The 19,594-nt window shown below is 41.6% G+C and overlaps 1 protein-coding gene across 1 annotated transcript in view; it reads left to right on the top strand.

The window, feature by feature from the left end:
• SLC1A3 (solute carrier family 1 member 3) overlaps positions 1-19,594 on the top strand; it is a 74,568-nt gene that overhangs the window by 38,377 nt on the left and 16,597 nt on the right. The window contains exon 4 of the mRNA XM_036848721.1: positions 18,666-18,870. Coding sequence (XP_036704616.1) covers positions 18,666-18,870 — 205 coding nt within the window. The remainder of the gene's footprint in view (positions 1-18,665; positions 18,871-19,594) is intronic.

Consider the following 19,594-nt stretch of genomic DNA (forward strand, 5'->3'; position numbering starts at 1 on the left):
GAGAAATATTGCACCCTACTGCCAATTTATGCAGTTGGCGTGTTTGTTTTTTTTTTTTAAACAGGCAAAGAGAGCTTTAACATGCTTTTCCTGGAAAGATTCACTGATTCAATCTTTCAGTTAATATTTGGTGGAGTGCCTTCTAAAGCCGTGGCATGCAATTCTGCCCTAGGACATGAGAGTGTGTGCCGTTTAAAACAGTGAACATTACATGGGAGTTTCTGATTGCCAGCTACTTTGCTTCCCTGATAGGCATTTCCGGATTTGAGGAAAGATTTATTTTGGCATCCCCAGCTCCAACTGGTATGCGCACACATCTACACACAAATATACACACACACACATACACACACACACCATACTTTCTCCCTCAGTGCTTAAGATCATCTGTCTTCAACGTTTGGAAATTGAATTTACACTACAGCAGAGTAGCTGGCTCTCAGTAATTTTCAAGGGGAGAAAGGGCATCTTTCCTTCCCCAGGAACTGAGTACAACAGCTTAAAAATAGAACAATGTGTTTTGGGTGTTTTTCTTTTCATCCTTTGCATCAATATCAGGTGTACAGTTACAGACACAAAGAGCTAGATTCACGTCTTCTGCGTGCCTCTGGAGAATTCCCAGAGTTATCCAGGGAGCAAGAACTGGCCTAAAAATGTTTAGTAAAATGAAAGTAACTCAATACAGCTGTGTGTTACTAACGCTGCCGTATCACATGACTTTATTATTCTCCTCCCATAGTGACTCTAGGAGGTAAATGCCCAGTGGAAGAAAATTTCACCAAGAACAATTTTTAGGTACCAGTAAACCATATAAAGTTAAAACCTTGAAAAGTCAGATTAGAACAACTGACTCGGCTACTGTAAAATTGCAGGCTTTGAAATGGTTAGGGAGAGGGTGCTGAAAATTGAAATGCTTCCACTGGAGAGCATAGCTACAACTTCACAAACCAAATGTGAGATGTGAGATTAATTTGCTAGTTTGCTTTTTAATGCATTTTCTAAGATGTATTTCCTAAGTTGTTTTATGATGTCTTAGGGGCATTGACCTCACATGTGCTCTGTGACTGAACTCCTCGTCCATTTTGCAGCATGTCCGTGGCCAGTAATGGCATTACTTAATGAACAAGTTCACACATAAATTTACAGCGTGGAAGCGGCATCCCCCGCTAGCACACTTCTCGGCAGCTGCATGCAGTTCTTTCACTTCCTCCCCGAGGAAATGGTTTATAATAGATTTGAACAGATGCTAGGTGTTTGGCAGCATAGGGAGGGGTACTAGTTTTCAAATTTTGGGTTATTTCATGTCTCCGAATTAGAATTTCAACAGCCTTTATGCCTTTGATGTGCTTCAGCGTTCACAGAAATACCTAACCTGACTCCGCACTTAGCCCTCATGAGTTCTCTTAACCTATTTTATTAGTTCTGACGACATCACTGCTAAATCCTTGGCTGTCAGAGTCCAATCTGGTAAACATGCACAGGCAGATCTGATTTGGCACTAAAATTGCTCCTTCTTTCTAAATGTGCTTTTCCAGTTGTCCTGACAGCAAAGTCAAGCGTTGCCAGGACCCCAGCTTACAGGTTATCACAGTGCCCCAGCTTCCCTTCCCGGGTGCTCCTCTTTTCTTCTGCCAGAACGTGGCTCCCCAGCACTGCTCTGCCTGCCAGCCCGTGAGCATTAAGACCAGCCCTGGGTTGTAGCTCTGTCTGTAGCTCTGGGCCTGGCATACAATAAGTGCTCAATAAATTTCTTTCAAATGAGCCAAGGATGGTTCGCCAAGAAAAAAGCAAAATGTTCCTGTTTCCTTCTTAATCAGCTTCAATGTCAGAATCTTCCTCGGAAGCGGTTCCTATGCCCCTCCAGGAGCGTAAAGAAAACTTTGTGCAGACAGAAAACCCTCAGTGCATTGGATAAGCCAGTGGAAATGTTCTCATGCTTCCAAACACTCAGTGGTGGATTAAGGAGCATGTTTGTGTATCCTGCGTGCTGATTCCCAGTGAATGGTTATTCTGTTCACCTTCTTTACACATTTATCTCCCTACTTGAAATATTTTACATCTCTACTCATTTGGAAGTTATTCCACAAGCCCTCGTGAGGCATTTTCATGTGCTGCGGGCTCAGCAAGACTGTCGATACACTTCTCAGGGAGCACGGGCTGTACTACTTCCTTTATGTTCCCTGTCAAACCTCGTCTAACTCTGTGCTCTCACCGGATACTCGGTAAATAGTCCTGACAGCATCTGCCATATGTTTTCATGCTTCATTCCCTTCCGTGTCCTCACTGCTTTTGTGCTCTGAGTCATGCACCATGGCTACTGTCTAGGTGAGGCTGTTAATTCATTCAGTATTGAGCTCCTCCAGTCAGCTGTGTTAGGTGCTGAAGAAGGAAGTCACAGAGCTGTTAAACAGGGACTCCGGGCTCTGGATGTCCTTCCTCTGTGGAGAGATGAGATGTTTAATTCTGAAAGCTTGAAGAGGGACCAACTGAGCAGTGCAGGGTATAGGATCAAAGAAGAGGCGGCTCCCTCCAGCTGTATGTATCCGTGGTAATCCCTGTTTGGTTCTTAAGAACACAAACTTTGGAACTCTCAGACTAGTTTTCATACCAGACTAGGTTTTCAGCACTGGTTAGCTATGGGGGAAGTCTTTGCTTTGGCATTCAAGGCTTATCAATGGAGTGGAAATAACGGTAGTGATAGTAATAGAAATATTTGTTGTCCATGCCACGTGGGGGGACCCTGAGGTGAGCCCAGCTGAGATCGTGGCTGTGAGGGTACTCTGTGTGAATTGCAGGCACGGGACTAATATTAGTGATTACAGCCACTTTCAGATTCTGCTTTGATACTGTAAACATCAAGTTCAAAGGCCCTTTGGCTTCCTTGCTGGAGAGTATTCGGTGAAAGGCCCTTCCTTGCTTGTGCATCTCGCGTCTGCTCAGAGAGGATCATTTCCTCAGCCTTGGCGCGGGTCTCATCGGTGACCATGCCTGGGCTGTCACTAATTGGAAGCCAGTTTCAGAGATCGTGTTGTGTGTTACTCCACCTCCTTTCAGCTGATTTGCTACTTCCTGAGACATGCTCGCTGCAGCTTGTCAATGTTTCTGAGCAAGGAGACTGCTTGTAGATGACCCTGAGTAAACAATTAAAGTCACTTTACTTTCTATGTTAGAATAAAAAACCCATTTGCCAAAAAAGTTCTTGACCTTCCAGGATTGGGAAAACTTTATTTGTTGTAAACTTAACCGGTTTCAAATTGGTGCGCTAACAAAGCTTTAAACTACTTTGCAAAGTTCGTGGTGAAGCTTTTGTTCTGTCCTAGCCTCACCGCTAACTAGTGGTGTCATTTTGTATATTATTGAGCCTCTTGGTTTCTTGGACTCACTTTCCTTAGCCATGACCTAGCCCCAGTTTTAAGCAATTAATTTTAGCTTTTTGATAACAGACTTGGTTTCCAAGGGTGTTTGCAGATTCTCCCGTGGGATTATGTTCTCTACAATCAAGTTTCCATAGCATTAAGATGTGTGCAAATTAGAGACAGTGCTACATGGTTTACTTAGTCTGGGACAGAGCCTGGCACATGGTAATTCCTCAAAACTTGGCTAAATAATGTGTGATTTACATCTGAAGCTGAAAATATATGAGAACACTGGTATTGCCATTCAGATCATGTTTACCCTCTTCTACCTTAAAATGGTGACGTGATGATCTTGACTGCAGATTTATTCTTTGATTGGTCAGTGACTTTTAAAATTTCACCTGCATATTAATTGCTAGCAGTTACTAGTATAAAAGACATGCTGGGCATTGAACACACATACTTGTTATTCCTTCTGCAAGATCATTATTATTATCCCCATTTTCAGATGAGGAAACTTCCCAAGGTGTCCCTGGCAGCAAGTGGCCAAACCTGTGTTCAAACTCAGATCTATTTGTCACAAAAGCCACCCCTCTGTAGTGTCATGCGGTGTGGCCGCTAGATTTATACTGTATCGATTTATAATGCTAAAGTGCATTTGTTGCCTTAATTTTACTGCCTCTGATAAAGTCTTTTCTCCACATGAGCTAAATATTCTCCACAATTTTCCCATACTTGTGCACTTAACTTTTTATGTCATTTGATTATTTGGTGAGAATATGACTTGTCTACTCAACGAAAGAACTCCTTGAGAATAGGAACTACTGTTTGGACATTTGCATCTCAGCCCTAGTTACAGTGACGAGTTATAGTAGATATTACATAAATAACTCATTGATTTGTGGATTGAGTACAGTTGCTTAGTTATTCCTACCTGCTGAATTTGCAGGCTTTGTCACTCATCATTCGTTCAACAAAATATCTATTGGGTCCCTACTGTGATAGCCACTGGACATATAGCAATAAATACAGACCATCAGATATGTTTAGAACTGAAGGTCTACAACCTGAAAAACCACAAGCTGATATGTTACTGGTGGAAGGAGTAAAAGTAAAGATGAATTAAAGGCATACACTTAAATAATGGACTTTTTAATGATCAACGTAACACATTCAGAGTTGTTTGCCAATGAGTTATCCAGTGAACTTTCCTGAAGCCTAAAATAATTATTATGCTATTTCTTCCTCATATGAATAACTTACATTTTTTTGTTTTGTTTTTAAATTTTATTTATTTTTGGCTGCGTTGGGTCTTCGTTGCTATGCTCGGGCTTCCTCTCTAGTTGCAGCGAGTGGGCACTACTCTTTGTTGCGGTGCGCGGGTTTCTCATTGTGGTGGCTTCTTTTGTTGCAGAGCATGGGCTCTAGGTGCACGGGCTTCAGTAGTTGCAGCACTTGGGCTCAGCAGTTGCAGCACGTGGGCTCAGTAGTTGTGGTGCGTGGGCTCAGTTGCTCCACGGCATGTGGGATCCTCCTGGACCAGGGCTCGAACCCGTGTCCCCTGCACTGGCATGCAGATTTTTAACCACTACACCACCAGGGAAGTCCTGAAAAACTTATGTTTGTATTAATCCTTGACATATTTAGGTATCTACCCAGTGATATTATATTCCCATTTAATAGAGAAAAATATTTATCAGTGTATAATTTTCTAGATTGATACTACTGTTTCTTTTAGAAAAAGAGAGTTATTTCCTAAAGTTACAAAGTCAGGCTTGCTGTATTCTCACAAAACATCTTGTGACAGTTCCCTGTAGTACAAGGAATCTTTTTATGTTTTAAAAATACTCCCTTCCTATAATAACATTTGGCTGTGGAATTCCTGATACAATTTATTTTGGTTATTCTGAAATTTTAGAGTCTTCTATAATACCTTTGACAATAAAATAGAACCTAATGAAACGGTGGTGTGGACTTGAAACTGACTGAACATTTAGATCTAAAGAGTGTTTAAGGCTCCATGGCAACCTGGAAAGATACCTGGTAAAGTACCCTAGTGCACTTATTAAAAAAACCCTGTCCTGTTCCTTTTTTTTTTTTTTATCAACAACTTAAAGACCTAGAAGGCACCTACACTGTGTTTTGAGATGATATAAGCCCCCAAAGAATGGCTTCAACCACATATGCCTCTGGAGCACGAGTCAAAATGACTTCAGTGGGCTGCAGTGCTGCATGGAAACCAACAAAATGAAGTTGAGCAGAGGATAAATGCACATTTCTGCTTTTAGATTCAAAAGATTCAATCACAGGATGGGGAGCAACTGAGCTTGGCAGCCATTAATGTGACTAAAAGCTTAATGTGAACCAACAGTAGGATGTGGTGGCTAAAAATGAATGAATATAGTCGTGTGCTTCCTCGGTAGAGTTATGAATAGTTCACTGTACTCTGCAGTGGTCACAATGCCTTGGGAATATTTGTTTAGTGCCAAGCACATTCAAGAGTACCTTTGACAAAGCAGGGTATCTACTGAGAGGGTGTTGAATCCAATCCAAGACACATTTATTGGACATCTATTTGGGGCAGGTGATGTGCTAACCGGTGTGCAGAATAAAGATGTGAAGAGACATTACCTGTCTCTAGCCTCAAGGAGTTGAAAATATTAATGGAGAGCCCAACAGGTACAGACATGACTGTAAAACAAAGCCGCCTCTGAAGCCAAGAAGCACAGAAAGAGTGCTCTGGGAATTCAGGAGCTGGACCGGCGGGAGGATTTCCACAGGAAATGAGGACAAGAGCAGAAGAAGCCTTAAAAGCAAAGATGCAGAGACAGGAAAACTCAAGGCGTGTCTAGGGAATACTGAGTAGTCTAGGTTGCCCAGAAGAATACGGTAGAATCGGCCCTCGTAGGAAATGAAGCTGAGAAAAGAAGGTTTGGAGCAGAGCATGAGGGCCCCGACTGGTAGGCAGTGGGAAGGATTACAGGTTGATGAACCTCTGAAAACAGTGATACATGAGGATCAGTTGGAGAAATGATGTGCATTTAGTCTGGAGAAAAGAAGACCGAGGTCTCTCTGGTAAATGTGGACTGGACTTGCTCTGTGTTCCTCCAGAAGCAAAAATGTATCTCAGGGGCAATATAAAGAACCAGATTTCAGTTCTTTTTAAGCACCGGTTTTTAAAAATCAAAGCTGCCCAACAATGAAGAGTTAGCCTAGGAGGTGGTGAGTGCCATCACGGATGGGGTCAGAGAAAGTTTGATAACTGCCGCTCTGAAGGGTATGGGGTGGAGGGAATACTGCAGCTTCACCAAGAGACCTGGGAGTTCCAGGAATTACCCAAAGGCCTTTGCAATGTGCAGTTACCCATGGTTGAGGTTTCTTTTTTCTCTTTGATTTAGGATATCTGTTACTATGTCAACTTCTGAATAAAGCTGGCATGTTATGACTCTCCAGTTCAACAAGGTATTGGACTAATTCTAGTGCAGGCTGCCCACTGCTTTGACAGTAGCCACTCATTATCACCGCTTTCCTTTTCATCACATGCACCAAGACTTTTTTACTATGATATAAGGCATACTTTCAAGTACGAATTTAACAGATTTTTGTCAGAATTCCCCATTAGACGAATCAAATGCAAATCAACAATTGATACAAGTCTGGTGCAAAGAAGACTTTATTTTACAAAGAATCTCCAAGGCAGTTCTGGGGGTAGAAAGATTTGAGTTCAGATGCCAACAATAGCCACTTACTAGCTGTGTGATCTGAGCACGTGGTGTCACCTCCCTGTTTCCTAATCTGTAAATGGTTATTGACCATTGTTAAGTCCCAACCACGCAGGTCATTTGAGAGGATTAAATCAGATAAAGCACTTAGCATGTGCCTAGAAATATAAGGTCTAATTTTACTTACTGAGATCTCGCATTTTACAGTAGTGTTCCAAGGAGTCTTTCAGACCTAAAATATTTTTAAAAAACAAACAAAAAAAAATGACCATCATCATGGCTAAGATATGTGCCAGATATTGTCCTAAGGCATCACATGCGGAATTTATTTAATTCTCAGAACAATCCTATGAAGTAAATACTATTATTATCCCTCATTTACTGAGACACAGAGAGCTTGCATATCTTGACCAGTCACAAGCTAATAAGTAAGGGAGCCAGGATTCAAATCAAGCAAACCCTTCAGTTTATTACAATCATTTCCGTCCAGTATATGCCAACGAATTTCCCTATTTTCCTCCCAATTCCATCTCAAATCATTCTGCTGGATAATTTTATGCATTTCATTTGTTCAGGGCTGTTTCACAATAATATATTTTTAAGTCTTACTTCTTACTAAATACATGAGGGCCTTAATGATCATGTCTTTGGCCAGCGCATTGAGAAGGTCCTTAATGAAATGTGAGTGGACACATAAGTGAGAAATTTTTAATTATGAAAGCAATCAGTATAGCCACTTTCAAAAGAAGTAAGTTACCCTTAATATAACTTCACTTTCTTACTGCCGCTTTCCATTATTTGTGATGGGGCAGTCATAGTCATTTGAATTAGTCATTTGAAATCAGTGTTTTGTACCTGCTTTTCTTTACCTTATTTGTAAATCTTTTATCCCATATTCCTTGTTAAAGACAATGTCCCCAGTTCATATTCTCTCTCTCTCTCCCTCCCCCTCTCTCTTTGCCATTTTGTGTTACCAAATTTTACTCCAATGTGCCCATCCACTAGTTGTGTTTTTTTCCAGACACTGGTGACTGTATCGTTACCCACCCTCTCCCTAAATTCCAAGTTAAAGAATATTATTACCAATCCCACGCATGCACCATCAGTCTCAAAATCAACCAAATGTCATTTCCACATCTTTTCTTTGACATCCTCCAGCTCCTTGAAGTCTACTCAGGATAAGTGAAAGTCAATGTAAGGGGCTGCCTGTAATTTTCTTTAGAGAATTTTTTGGAATTCCTAAATACCCCGTGGAAAAAAACATCAAAATATGAAACTGATGCTGCAAAACTAACTCCCTTGTGTAGAAGGAAAAAAGCTGTAAAGTGTTGCACCACTTCTAGTGGAATATATCAGGAATAATTCAATTCCATTGTTGCCCTTAGCCCTGGGGGCAAAAATGCAGCTTTTCCTGTTCCAAGGAGGGAATGTTCTCTGACTTATGTGTAAGGCAGAGATGAGGGAAGCCAACCAATTCTAGAGTTTACAGTCTTTTTCACTCTGCGAAGTGATACTGCTTTATTGTTAGGGTCAGGTAGTTGGGAGCATAATCTCCCACTCCCTGGGTGCAACTATTCCTTTATAGATTAGATAAGAACAATTGATGAACTTTTAAATGGTGAGAAAACTAATCAGAACTGAAAGGTGTGTTGGCCATAGCCCAAGAAACATGCTGACTGAGATAAAAGCACCTTCTGAACTGTTTCCCCATCCCATACTTCTCTGCTTTAAGTCTCCCTTTCTTTCTTCTCTTTTCTCTCTCCCCTTTCTTATCTGTCATTCCTCAACTCTCACTAGCTTCCTCTTCTCCTCAACCCCAACTCTATCCCCAAAGACTTAATTTTGTACACTCTCTTAACTGGTCAAAATATGGACTTGAATTTTTTTTTTTCCACTCACACACACTGTATTTTATTTTTACAAGAGATAAATAAACTGACACCAAGCACTGTAAATGGATGACCACAACAAAAGCAACAATGATTGCAATTACCAAACACGAAACACACTCATACTATGTGCACTTGAAGTTTTAAAAATTTATTCTTTTATGTAGTATATAAGATTCTATATTCTGGATTTAATTCAGAAAATAGCTGAGGTGAACATGTTTTACTCTCAACTATTTCTTTCTTTTTTTTTTTTTAAGAAATGTACCTTTTAAAAATATCTTAATTTCAGTTTCAGGCAACAGAACTTAATCTCAGTTCATTTCAGAGTTTTCAGGTTGGGTTATGGTTCCAGAATCTTCTGATGGCAAGGAATTGGAGGGGTGGGGTGGACCTTGGGTCACATAGTTTGTATGACACTTTTGGCCCCAGGAATCTCTGCTGCTTCCCAGCCTCCTCAAGGCCTGGAGTCACACTCCTGCTTCAACTGTTCTGGGAATCTGGGCCAGATGGATTTGGGTTTTAATGTCCATATGTCGCTTTCGGTTTCTATGAGGCTTTCAATTCCTTTTTTTCCTGCGAGGGACAGGACTTCCATGGGAAGAAAGAGCACCCCTTGAGTCTGACATGTTCTGCAGTCAACTCGCGACGCCCTTTGATTAACTTGGGACAAGTCTGGCCCAGTGGTAGAACTCAGTCCCATTCAGCATCCTGCCAGCTAGAAAATGTGCTTTTTTTTTTTAACATCTTTATTGGAGTATAATTGCATTACAATGGTGTGTTAGTTTTTGCTGTATAACAAAGTAAATCAGCTATATGTATACATATATCCCCATATCCCCTCCCTCTTGCCGTCTCCCTCCCATCCTCCCTATCCCACCCCTCTAGGGTTGATCTCCCTGTGCTATGCGGCTGCTTCCCACTAGCTATTTTAGAAAATGTGCTCTTCTGATCACCATCTTCTTAAGAAAGTTGCACGAGGCCCAGAACATAAAGGTCTTTTCTGTGGCAAGTTAGACAACCTGGAGTAAAGAGGGCTGTTACGGAAATTGCGAGCAACTTATCCGGTGGTTGGTTGTAAATCGTGATTCTTTTGCAAAGGCAGAGGGGGCTGGAGCTCTGGCCCTCAAAGAACTTCCTCTCATTAAACCAGAGCAATTTGCTGCTCTCTGCGTGCTCTTTCTGTCCGGAGTGAAGTCACCTACTTTCCCCACTCACATCAGTGCTCCTGGTGGGGGCTGGTTGAAGGTCCACCGCCTGTGGGTGTGACTTTCCACATCATAGGGGTCTCTTTTCAAAGCCAGGCTTCACAGGTATAACCAAGAGTCATCTGATCGGCCCTTGCTCTGACCACCCAACCCACACTTTTTCTTTTAGCTGCTATTTTCTGTGGTCCTGGGTTTCTAAGTCTTGGCGAGAAGACAGTCATTCCTTTGTGCTCCGCTGCTACACAATGAGGTAACCAAAGAAAGGGTCTCGGTCTGAGGCTGTCAGCTGTTACTAATCACTACTCCCCAGCTCATCGTGGGTCTCACTCGCCTCTCCCTCTTGCTCTGCTTAGCACACATAAAGAAGATGAACGACTCCCTGGTTCCTCTTCAAGAAAAGCATATTGTGTGGCACATTCCAATACCGTGAGCGAAGGATGGGCTAGTGTGTGGGGTGAACGGTCACCTCTCCGTGGGGCTCGCGCCGGCAGCGATGGCCTGTGAGACGTGAAACTCAGAGCTGGCCCTTCTGAGAGTTTCCTGGGACCTTGCTGAGAGAGAGAGAGAGTCGGCGTGGTGGGTTTCCGCGTTACTGGAACCATTCATGGCAGGGCCGTGTCAGGCTGTGATGAGGCTATTGGATGGTTAAGACCAGTGTAGAGAAGAGCAAAGCTTGACCACTCAGAGGGCTTCACCAGCTGGTACCCCGGAGAAGCAGTCCCCCTCCCTGCCTAGCCCCCGCCAAAGGTTAAGGGGAAGGACCCAGAAGCTCTTGGACATGAGAGGTAGCAGCTATTGAAGCTGGGCCTCTGCTTCCCCTCACTGCTTCCTTCTGTGAAAGTTCATTTTCAAGGATGTCTATGGCCAAGGAAAAGGGATCGTTTGCTCAGTCCTACCAGACTGAGAATAAAAGGTGATTTATGATAGGACTTTTTCTGCCAATGGTACTAGTGTCTGCTCTGCTAGTTTTTCTATTTAACAATCTTTTGAAAGAGAAAGTTTCCCTTTTACCTTTCCACACTGCGTTCTACTAATGCACACTAGAGCTCAAAAAAGACTCGTTGACAAGTTGTAAGGGTCAAGTTAAAAAATCAACTTGCCTGACAAATGCCATCACAAGTGGTAAATTTGTAAGGAAGCTTCCTTGTCATTCTCATGCAATATAACTTCATAAAACTAAGTGGTGTTATAGGTGAATGAAATGCCAAGTTTTGTGAGACTGTGAACAGCCATAACGGGAAGGAAAAGTTGGCCAGGGTGAAAACCCATGTGAGAATACTTGTGATTTAATTGACTATGAATTCCACAAAATCATTCTCAGCTCTTTGTGGAGATGGTTTAACTCTCTTCACTAAGAATCACTGATTAAAGTAAAAGAATCACTGATTAAAGTAAAAAAATCACTGATTAAAGTAAAAGAATTTCCTTGGCTCAATATTCCACAAAACAAACCTTTTCTAAAACTTTTTCCCTCGTTACAATGTCTGTAGAATTTCTGTTCAAATGAGTTGCCCAGATTCCAGAAATCAGCACCGTCATGTCCTTGGTCGTCATGTCCTTGGTCTCTGCTAGCGAGATGGGATGAGGTCTTGGGTATGGTGGGTGGGCAGCCCGAGGGCATCAGAAGCAAGGTGAGAGGAAGGGAAGCCCATAGCTCGTGGCTCCTTGTTAAAGCCTCTACTATTAACTGAAAGGAGGTAGATACCAGTGTTTGCAAACGTTTTTTTTCTTTTTTTTTTACCAGAACCTACAAAGAGGATACAGATGTATTTTACACTGTGACCTGGATACACACAGACATACACACACACAGCTGAAAAAAGTTTCACAAAACAATACCTTTACCCCATGTATGCACTCTATGGTTTTCTATCCTCTTTCATTAATGGATAAAAATACTAGCCATGACCCACTTAAGCACATGTTAGACCCCACCCCCTCTTCCATTCCCTTCTCTGCATGGAGGTGTGCCAACCTCCTGCCCCTCCTGCCCTGCTCTGATGACCTCCCAGCTCTGGAGATAAAGCTCCAGGTGATACCAGGTCACTCCCCACAAGGTCTGTCTCTCCTTCTTCAAGATAGAAGGAACCTCACTATTTTGGATTAATTGGCGGGAAGAGCAATCAAAATTGGTGAGTCCGCATTTCAGAGTGCTTTAAGCAAAAGCAACTTTAGTGCTCGTCATTTGAACAGGAGCCTAATCTAAACGCTTTTTTAAAAAGTGTGTGGCCTCCTTTGGGCATAACAGCCGCAGTGGTGGTAAGAATGACTATTCAACAAACATTTATTGGGCGCCTTCCTGTGCAGACACTGTTTTGGGCAAGGAGGCTACATCAATGAATAAGACATATGGTTCTGCTCTCTTGGCACTAAAATTCTAGTAGAGGGAGTCATATAATAATCATAACTAACATTTATCAAGGGCCTATTTTGTACAGATTCTTTATATAAGTTTTCCCTACACTTGCAATATAGGTATTATTATCTTCTTGTCTAGGTGAAATGGAGGCTCAGAGAGGTCAAATAACAGAGAGTAGCTTATTATTTATCTGATTAATTAATAATAATAACAACTAATGTTTCTTGAATGCTTACTATGTGCCAAGCACTATGCTAAGTGCTTTCTGTATAGAAGTCCCTTTAATGCCATGAAAACCCTGTGAGAGAGCTTTCCTTATTCCCATTCTATAGATGAGGAAACTGAGGCTTACAGAGGTCACATGGTACCAGAGCTCGAAGTGGAATCCAGGTATTCTAACCTCACGGCCGGAACTCTTAATCACTGTGCCGCCATTTTTTAGGAAGAATGTGCTTCTAAAAATGCCTGAGGTTGGCCTCAAGTAGTTTGAAATATTGTCTCTTCGATGAAATTCTGAGGCTATAACCAGCGTATTCATTGTGATGCAAAATTATGATACAGTTTTTTTTAAGAATTCTTTTTTTTCGTGTTTTTTAAAAATTTATTTATTTAATTTATTTTATTTTTGGGTGCATTGGGTTTTCGTTGCTGCGCACGGGCTTTCTCTAGTTGCAGTTCTCTAATTGCGGTTCTCTAGTTGCGGTGAGCGTGGGCTACTCTTCGTTGTGGTGCACGGGCTTCTCATTGCAGTGGCTTCTCTTGTTGCGGAGCACGGGCTCTAGGCACACGGGCTTCAATAGTTGCAGCACACGGGGGCTCGGTAGTTGTGGCTCATGAGCTCTAGAGCACAGGCTCAGTAGTTGTGGTGCACGGGCTTAGTTGCTCCGCGGCATGTGGGATCTTCCTGGACCAGCGCTCGAACTCGTGTCCCCTGCATTGGCAGGTGGATTCTTAACCACTGCGCCACCAGGGTAGCCCCCTATGATACAGTTTCTAACTTAACTTTTAAAGATTTGCCTTCTGTTCCAGAACCCCTACAATCATAGAACTTTTTTTTTTTCCAATCTAGTCTATAAAGAAGCCAGAAGACAATATTTCAATGAAAAAAACCTTCGCATAGTTTTAGACAGAGATTTAAAGTGATTTGTTTCACACTCCCTCCCTCCCCCTCGCCGCCTTTCCTCGGAGCTTTGTGGCTCTCCTATTCACTGTCCATTGCTGAGGGTTCCAGTGTGCCCTTGCTCCAGCAATGCGCAGCTGCTTTAGGACACAAGAGCTCATTTTTCAGTCTGTAAATATGAAGTATATTGTATTTCTAGAGCTTAACTTTCTTATTAAAAATCATTACCTTTTATTCAAATGAATACAGTACATACTAGAGCTCATCCTTGATTTCCTTGTTGTAAGTTTGCCCATCTTGAAATTCTAGGAGGGTTGAGAACAGGCGGCTTTCATTAGATGAGTGTTGGAGAAGCCCATGGTGGAGAAGGAGTATATGTAAAATAAAATAACAACTGAAACAGAACAATATTCTTGAGTCCACCGTTGCCATCCCCCCTTTTCCGTTCTTTCTGGGCTGATCCAGTGGCCCTGGAAGAACAATGAAACACCACGAGGACGAGTAGAAAGACAATTCATAACAGACGGCTTCTTCTTTAGATTTCACATTTCAAACCAGAAATAGGAGTTATTGGGGGAATAGACTGAGGCACATTAATGTATAAGACAGATTTTTAGCTGATGGGAGAATAAAATCCATGCAAATAATAGAGCCTTGGGAACTTGACATTATTTATGTTACCCTCTAATACTTGACTGAATACATATTTCATTTCTCTGAGAAGTCATACCAAATATTATACCAGAAGAAATCTAATTTACAATAGATTTACAGAGTTCCATACACATATTTAGGAAACACTCCCTCCCCAACCCCACCCCAAAAACGTGAATTTGGCGCATATCTGTTGTGCTGAACTGATTACCTAAAGACTGTCTTCATAAATAAAGAGGTAAATGCATATTGACCCATTTGTATCAAGAAACTCTCTTCTCTTCCTTTCCTCTCTCTTCAAAGTGACTGCTGCCTAAAATACCCAGGTGTTTTGAAGCAAAGTCTAAATCTTTTACATTCTAGAAAATGTCTTCTTCAATCTTTCTTAGATGCCAAACTCATTGGTAAACTTATAATAGGTTTGCAGGAATGAATGATTGATTAGTTTCTTGATGACCAGTTATTGACAGGTTGATTTTTAGAAAAGAAAGTAAGACCCATGTGCCCACAGTCAGCAAATATCCATGACCCTCCACCCTCCATTAGAACATGCTCTGGGCTGTTTTTCTAGGCATAGAGAGGAATTTGAACTGATTGATCAGCTCTCTGGCTGGTCCTTCTGGTGACCAGTGTTACTCACTTCCCCTCAAGGTGGGGAATGTCAGAGTTTTTCCACAGTTACCTCCCTTCGTGAAATTTTCTTCCAGTCAGGTGGCTCATTTCAATATTGATCTCAAAAGCAAGAAAGTTAGCATGGATAACAAGCAAATGAAATGTGGGTGACTCCTAGCTTGTCCATTAGAATTGAGGTATAGTGGAAAGGGTACTCCCTTGAGATTGTGGGTACGAATCCTGCCACTGCTGTTTACTAGCTGTGCAACACTGGGCAAGTTACTTAACATCTCTGGCCTCGTCTCTTTACCTTTAAAATGGTGTCAACAATATCTACAACATACAGTTGTCATGAAATTAGATGAATATGTGCCATTGATCAGAGGGCAAATTTGGTGAGTTAGTGAACCAGCACAAAAGTTAACTGAATATTTACAAAACATATAAACTTACAAACATGTAAGACAATGTAGTATTTCTTTGGGTTTCAAGAGGATCTTAATTCTGATGACAGATTGTTTTCATAATAAAGATGTCAGGATATCTTGAATGGGGCTGGTTTAGCTAAGCCCAGATCAAATGAAGCAAAAGGGACCAGTCAAGATCATTATCTTTACTACTTGCTCTGGAATGTGTTTCTCAAATACATATTTAGATGAACACATAGTTGTCATAACATACTCCCGCAAGTACCTACATACCCAAGGGACCTCTTTCCCCCTCACCACAGTGCCCTTTTCTTCCATATATTTTAAAGTGACAAGGCTCAATGCAAACTTTTCCCTTCTCAAACATTTAGGGCACTTCCTACCAGAGTTCTCTTTTCTACAAAGTGATTTAGTACTTTACCCTTGTGCCCAGACGCGTGTTATCTCTAGTGTAGAGCTTTGTCTGGAATTTCAGGAGGCTGGGGGAAGAAGATGGTCACAGAGTCTGGGTAAGAGACAGGAAGAATGACAGCTGGCTTATGTGGGGTTTCGCCTTCCAGAGCTCTTCCTCCATTTTCTTGGCTCCACCAGCATCAAGGCTATTCTCTTTCAGGCCCAGTGTTGTGACAGATCGTCCACATCCATCCTGCTGTTGCCCTGATGACAGTGTGTGGCTTTGCTTCTAGTGGTCCCTTTAGTTTTACAAGCCTGCCTCAGAGAAAAAGGGAGTGGTTAGAATTGGAAGGAGGAGAGGGGATGCTGGGGTACCCTGGGCAGAAGTGGGCAAGCAGCCCCCCTGTGGGACACCAGAACCCTTTTAGGGGAAGGACCTACATGGAGAATCGGTTAATGAAGATACTCCCACACATTCCTTCTTCCGCTGAAACAATCGGAGCTGCTGCTTTACTCTCTTTCAGAGGAACAAGGTCAATATGCAGAGGTTGGTGAGGCCTCTCATTTGACTGTTGATTCTCCTTCTGGGCTCATTGCTAAAAAATGCCTCAATGTTTGTCTTCATCTATTTCAGAATTAGAGCATATGGAGAAAATACTTTCTTATTGGTTTTCACTTTTTTTAAACTTTATTTCTTTAAAAAAAAAAAACACCTATAGACTTTGTTTCCTAGAGCCGATGGCCCTGTAGCTGTGGATTCTGGTATAATTTTCCCCATCCCTCCCCCATGGTGGGAGGGAGGGAGATTTAAGCCTCCTCCTTTGTCTGCCACGTTGGTTTCCAGTGCTCTGCCTTGACCACTTAGCGCTCTCTCTGAATAGCTATAGGTCGAGAATAGTGGGCAGGAGCGGCAGAGAAGAGTTGGCGAGAGAACGGAACAGCACCACACAATAGAAGGCGAGAGGGAAAGAAAGCATCTCGGAGGAAGAAAATACTGCCGCCTGGTACCCCTAGCAGAGATATCCGGCCTTTTGTGCCCACACCACTCGCTCACCGAAGAATTGCAGGCTTCAGTGGTGACAAGCTCAGGCAATGATGGGAAAGAGAGTGGGCCCCTTCTGGGAGAAATGATTTCAAGCACAGGAAAGCCAAGATGTTTTGAGATATGATGGAGACCTGAGAATGAACCTGGGGGGATGGGACCACTTGGACTGAGAACAGATTAGCCCATTTTTAATGATGGTGAAGTGTTGAAGTGGCACCATCCCCTTAAGTGGGTATTAATCCTGGGTTTCAAGAAACCCAGGGCAAGGATAAAAGAAGCTACGTTCATGCATTAAAGTCAAAATTGGCCTCCTTGTTTGTGGGAACTGTAGTTGGTTTTCTCAGGGGGAGAAAGTACGTTAAATTCAGTTACACAAGATCTGGGTTCAAGTTCCCCCTTATTTGGTGTTAACTAAGACCTTAGAAAGTTACTTGTTTGTTTTTTAATCTGCCTTATAAATTGTTAAAAATAAGAACGTAGCAGGTACTAAGTGCTTATTATGAAAATTATGAATGATATGATTCAAATACACATTACACATGAAATTATAAGTTGAAGGTCATGGCTTCAGTTCCCATAGAGCTCATTACCATTGTATCAAGATTTTGGAGCAAACCCAGCGAGGTATCTGGCAATCATGGACACTATTTTTTTCAATACTTTACCTTACTCTAAATATCAATACATTAGTATGAACAGGGTCACTACCTACATGTTGAACCACTATTAGAATCTGATACTGATCATTGAAATACAATATAAACTTTTAATACGTTTATAGAATCATGATTTTAAATAGTAAAGAAAAAAGTTTGATTAACTATAATTGGATGATGCTATAATTGGATTTTAGTGTTTTAGCTGGTTTGGGGAGGAGAAAGAAGGAAGAGAAGTGAGGAAATGGTTAATGAAACAGAAGAGCCCATATTATTATTAAGATGACTTAATCTCTTGAGAGTTTTGGGTCATTTCCAATTTTTTTCCATCCCAAGAGGCATGGAGATGTGTTCCATTGGCTAGAGCAGTTAGGGAAACCTTCAAAGTCATACCTCCTCTCTCACAGGGGATAATGCCTTGCCTGAGGTAGATTTTGAAGATGTCCTAAAAATGAGGGAAAGAATGTTTCACATGAGATAAGATACTCCAGGCCTATGGGACAAGGTGGAGGAAGGCAGAGTGCAAAAATGAGAAGAACCCCACCAAAATTATTCTTTTTAAAAAATTGTGATGAGATGAGATAAAATGAAACAACAGAGAAGCTATTCGAGAACTTTGGCCTACTTTAAATGTAAATTGAAGATAAATCAGTAGGTGATTAAAATAATAGCTGAAATTTTACGTAAAAATATCCAAAAAAAGGACTCCCAAGTACATACATAAAATAATAATTCTTATAAAAGAACTTAATGGCAGTTAATCTGTGTGAGTCTGCACAGTGCTCAAAACCTGAGATATGCTTAGATTATTCTGCCAGAAATCTTTTAAGGTATCTCTTCACACACACACACACACACACACGCACACACACACCTCACTAATTAACACTCATAACTTCCCCAACTAGTAGCAACCTAGGAAAGAATTCGATTGTCCCTTCAAACCATCAGAGAGCCGCATGATATCAATTCTTGGGGCAGAAAATAGGTGATCACGAGTTTGCTGACACAGCTGATGCCTAGACGTTCCATGGCTTTTTCCCTTCACCTTTTGTTGATGGCCTGATTAAATTTGGTGCCAAGTTCTCATAACATGTATAAAATCCCATTGCTGGGTGGGAGAGGGTAGGGGAGTGGTGAAGGAAATGCTCTTCCTGTGACCTTCCACTGGAGAATTCCCTGAACTGATTTGCTGAAAATCTCCTTCTGTTTGCCTTCCCCAGGAATGGCGGCCCTAGATAGTAAGGCGTCAGGGAAGATGGGGATGCGAGCTGTGGTCTATTACATGACGACGACCATCATTGCCGTGGTGATTGGCATAATTGTTGTCATCATAATTCATCCTGGGAAGGGCACAAAGGAAAACATGCACAGAGAAGGCAAAATTGTACAAGTGACAGCTGCAGACGCCTTCCTGGACTTGATCAGGTACGTCCTTGCAAGCCCATCCTTTTGGGTATATTTTGACCACCCAACCCCTCTTCTTGGGGGAGCTGACCAAACCCTAGAAGAGGTATCTGACTGAACCAGTCCCGCTGGGCTTGAAATGAAGGTCACATCTTTACCTCTTTCTAACAGAAATGGAAGTAAGGGTCCGTTTTCTGATCTCATGTGAAAGAGGTGAGAAGAGCAAGGAGAAGATAAGGATTTAAGAGCCTTGCTTTTAGGATTCAGAATCTGAGCACTCAGTCATCCTCTCAGCTGTGCAGCTCACCTTGCAATATTAATAGTTCTTTTGTGTGTGTGATTTTTTTACTGAAGTATATTGCTGTACAATTACATATGTTACAGGTGTACAATATAGTGATTCACAACTTTTACAGGTTATCCTCCATTTATAGTTATTATAAAATATTGGCTTTATTCCCTGTGTTGTACAATATATCCTTGTGGCTTATTTTATACCTAATAGTTTGTACCTCTTACTCCCCTACCCCTATATTGCCCCCTCCTTCCCTCTCCCCACTGGTAACCACTAGTTTGCTCTCTATATCTGTTCTCTATATCTATATACATCTGCTTCTTTTTTTGTTATAATCACTAATTAGTTGTATTTTTTAGATTCCACATATAAGTGATAATCATATAGTACTTGTCTCTGTCTGATTTATCTCACTTAGCATAATGCCTTTCAATAATTCTTGACCTACTT

This window comes from Balaenoptera musculus, chromosome 3 (assembly GCF_009873245.2).
Source record: "Balaenoptera musculus isolate JJ_BM4_2016_0621 chromosome 3, mBalMus1.pri.v3, whole genome shotgun sequence".
NCBI lineage: Eukaryota > Metazoa > Chordata > Mammalia > Artiodactyla > Balaenopteridae > Balaenoptera > Balaenoptera musculus.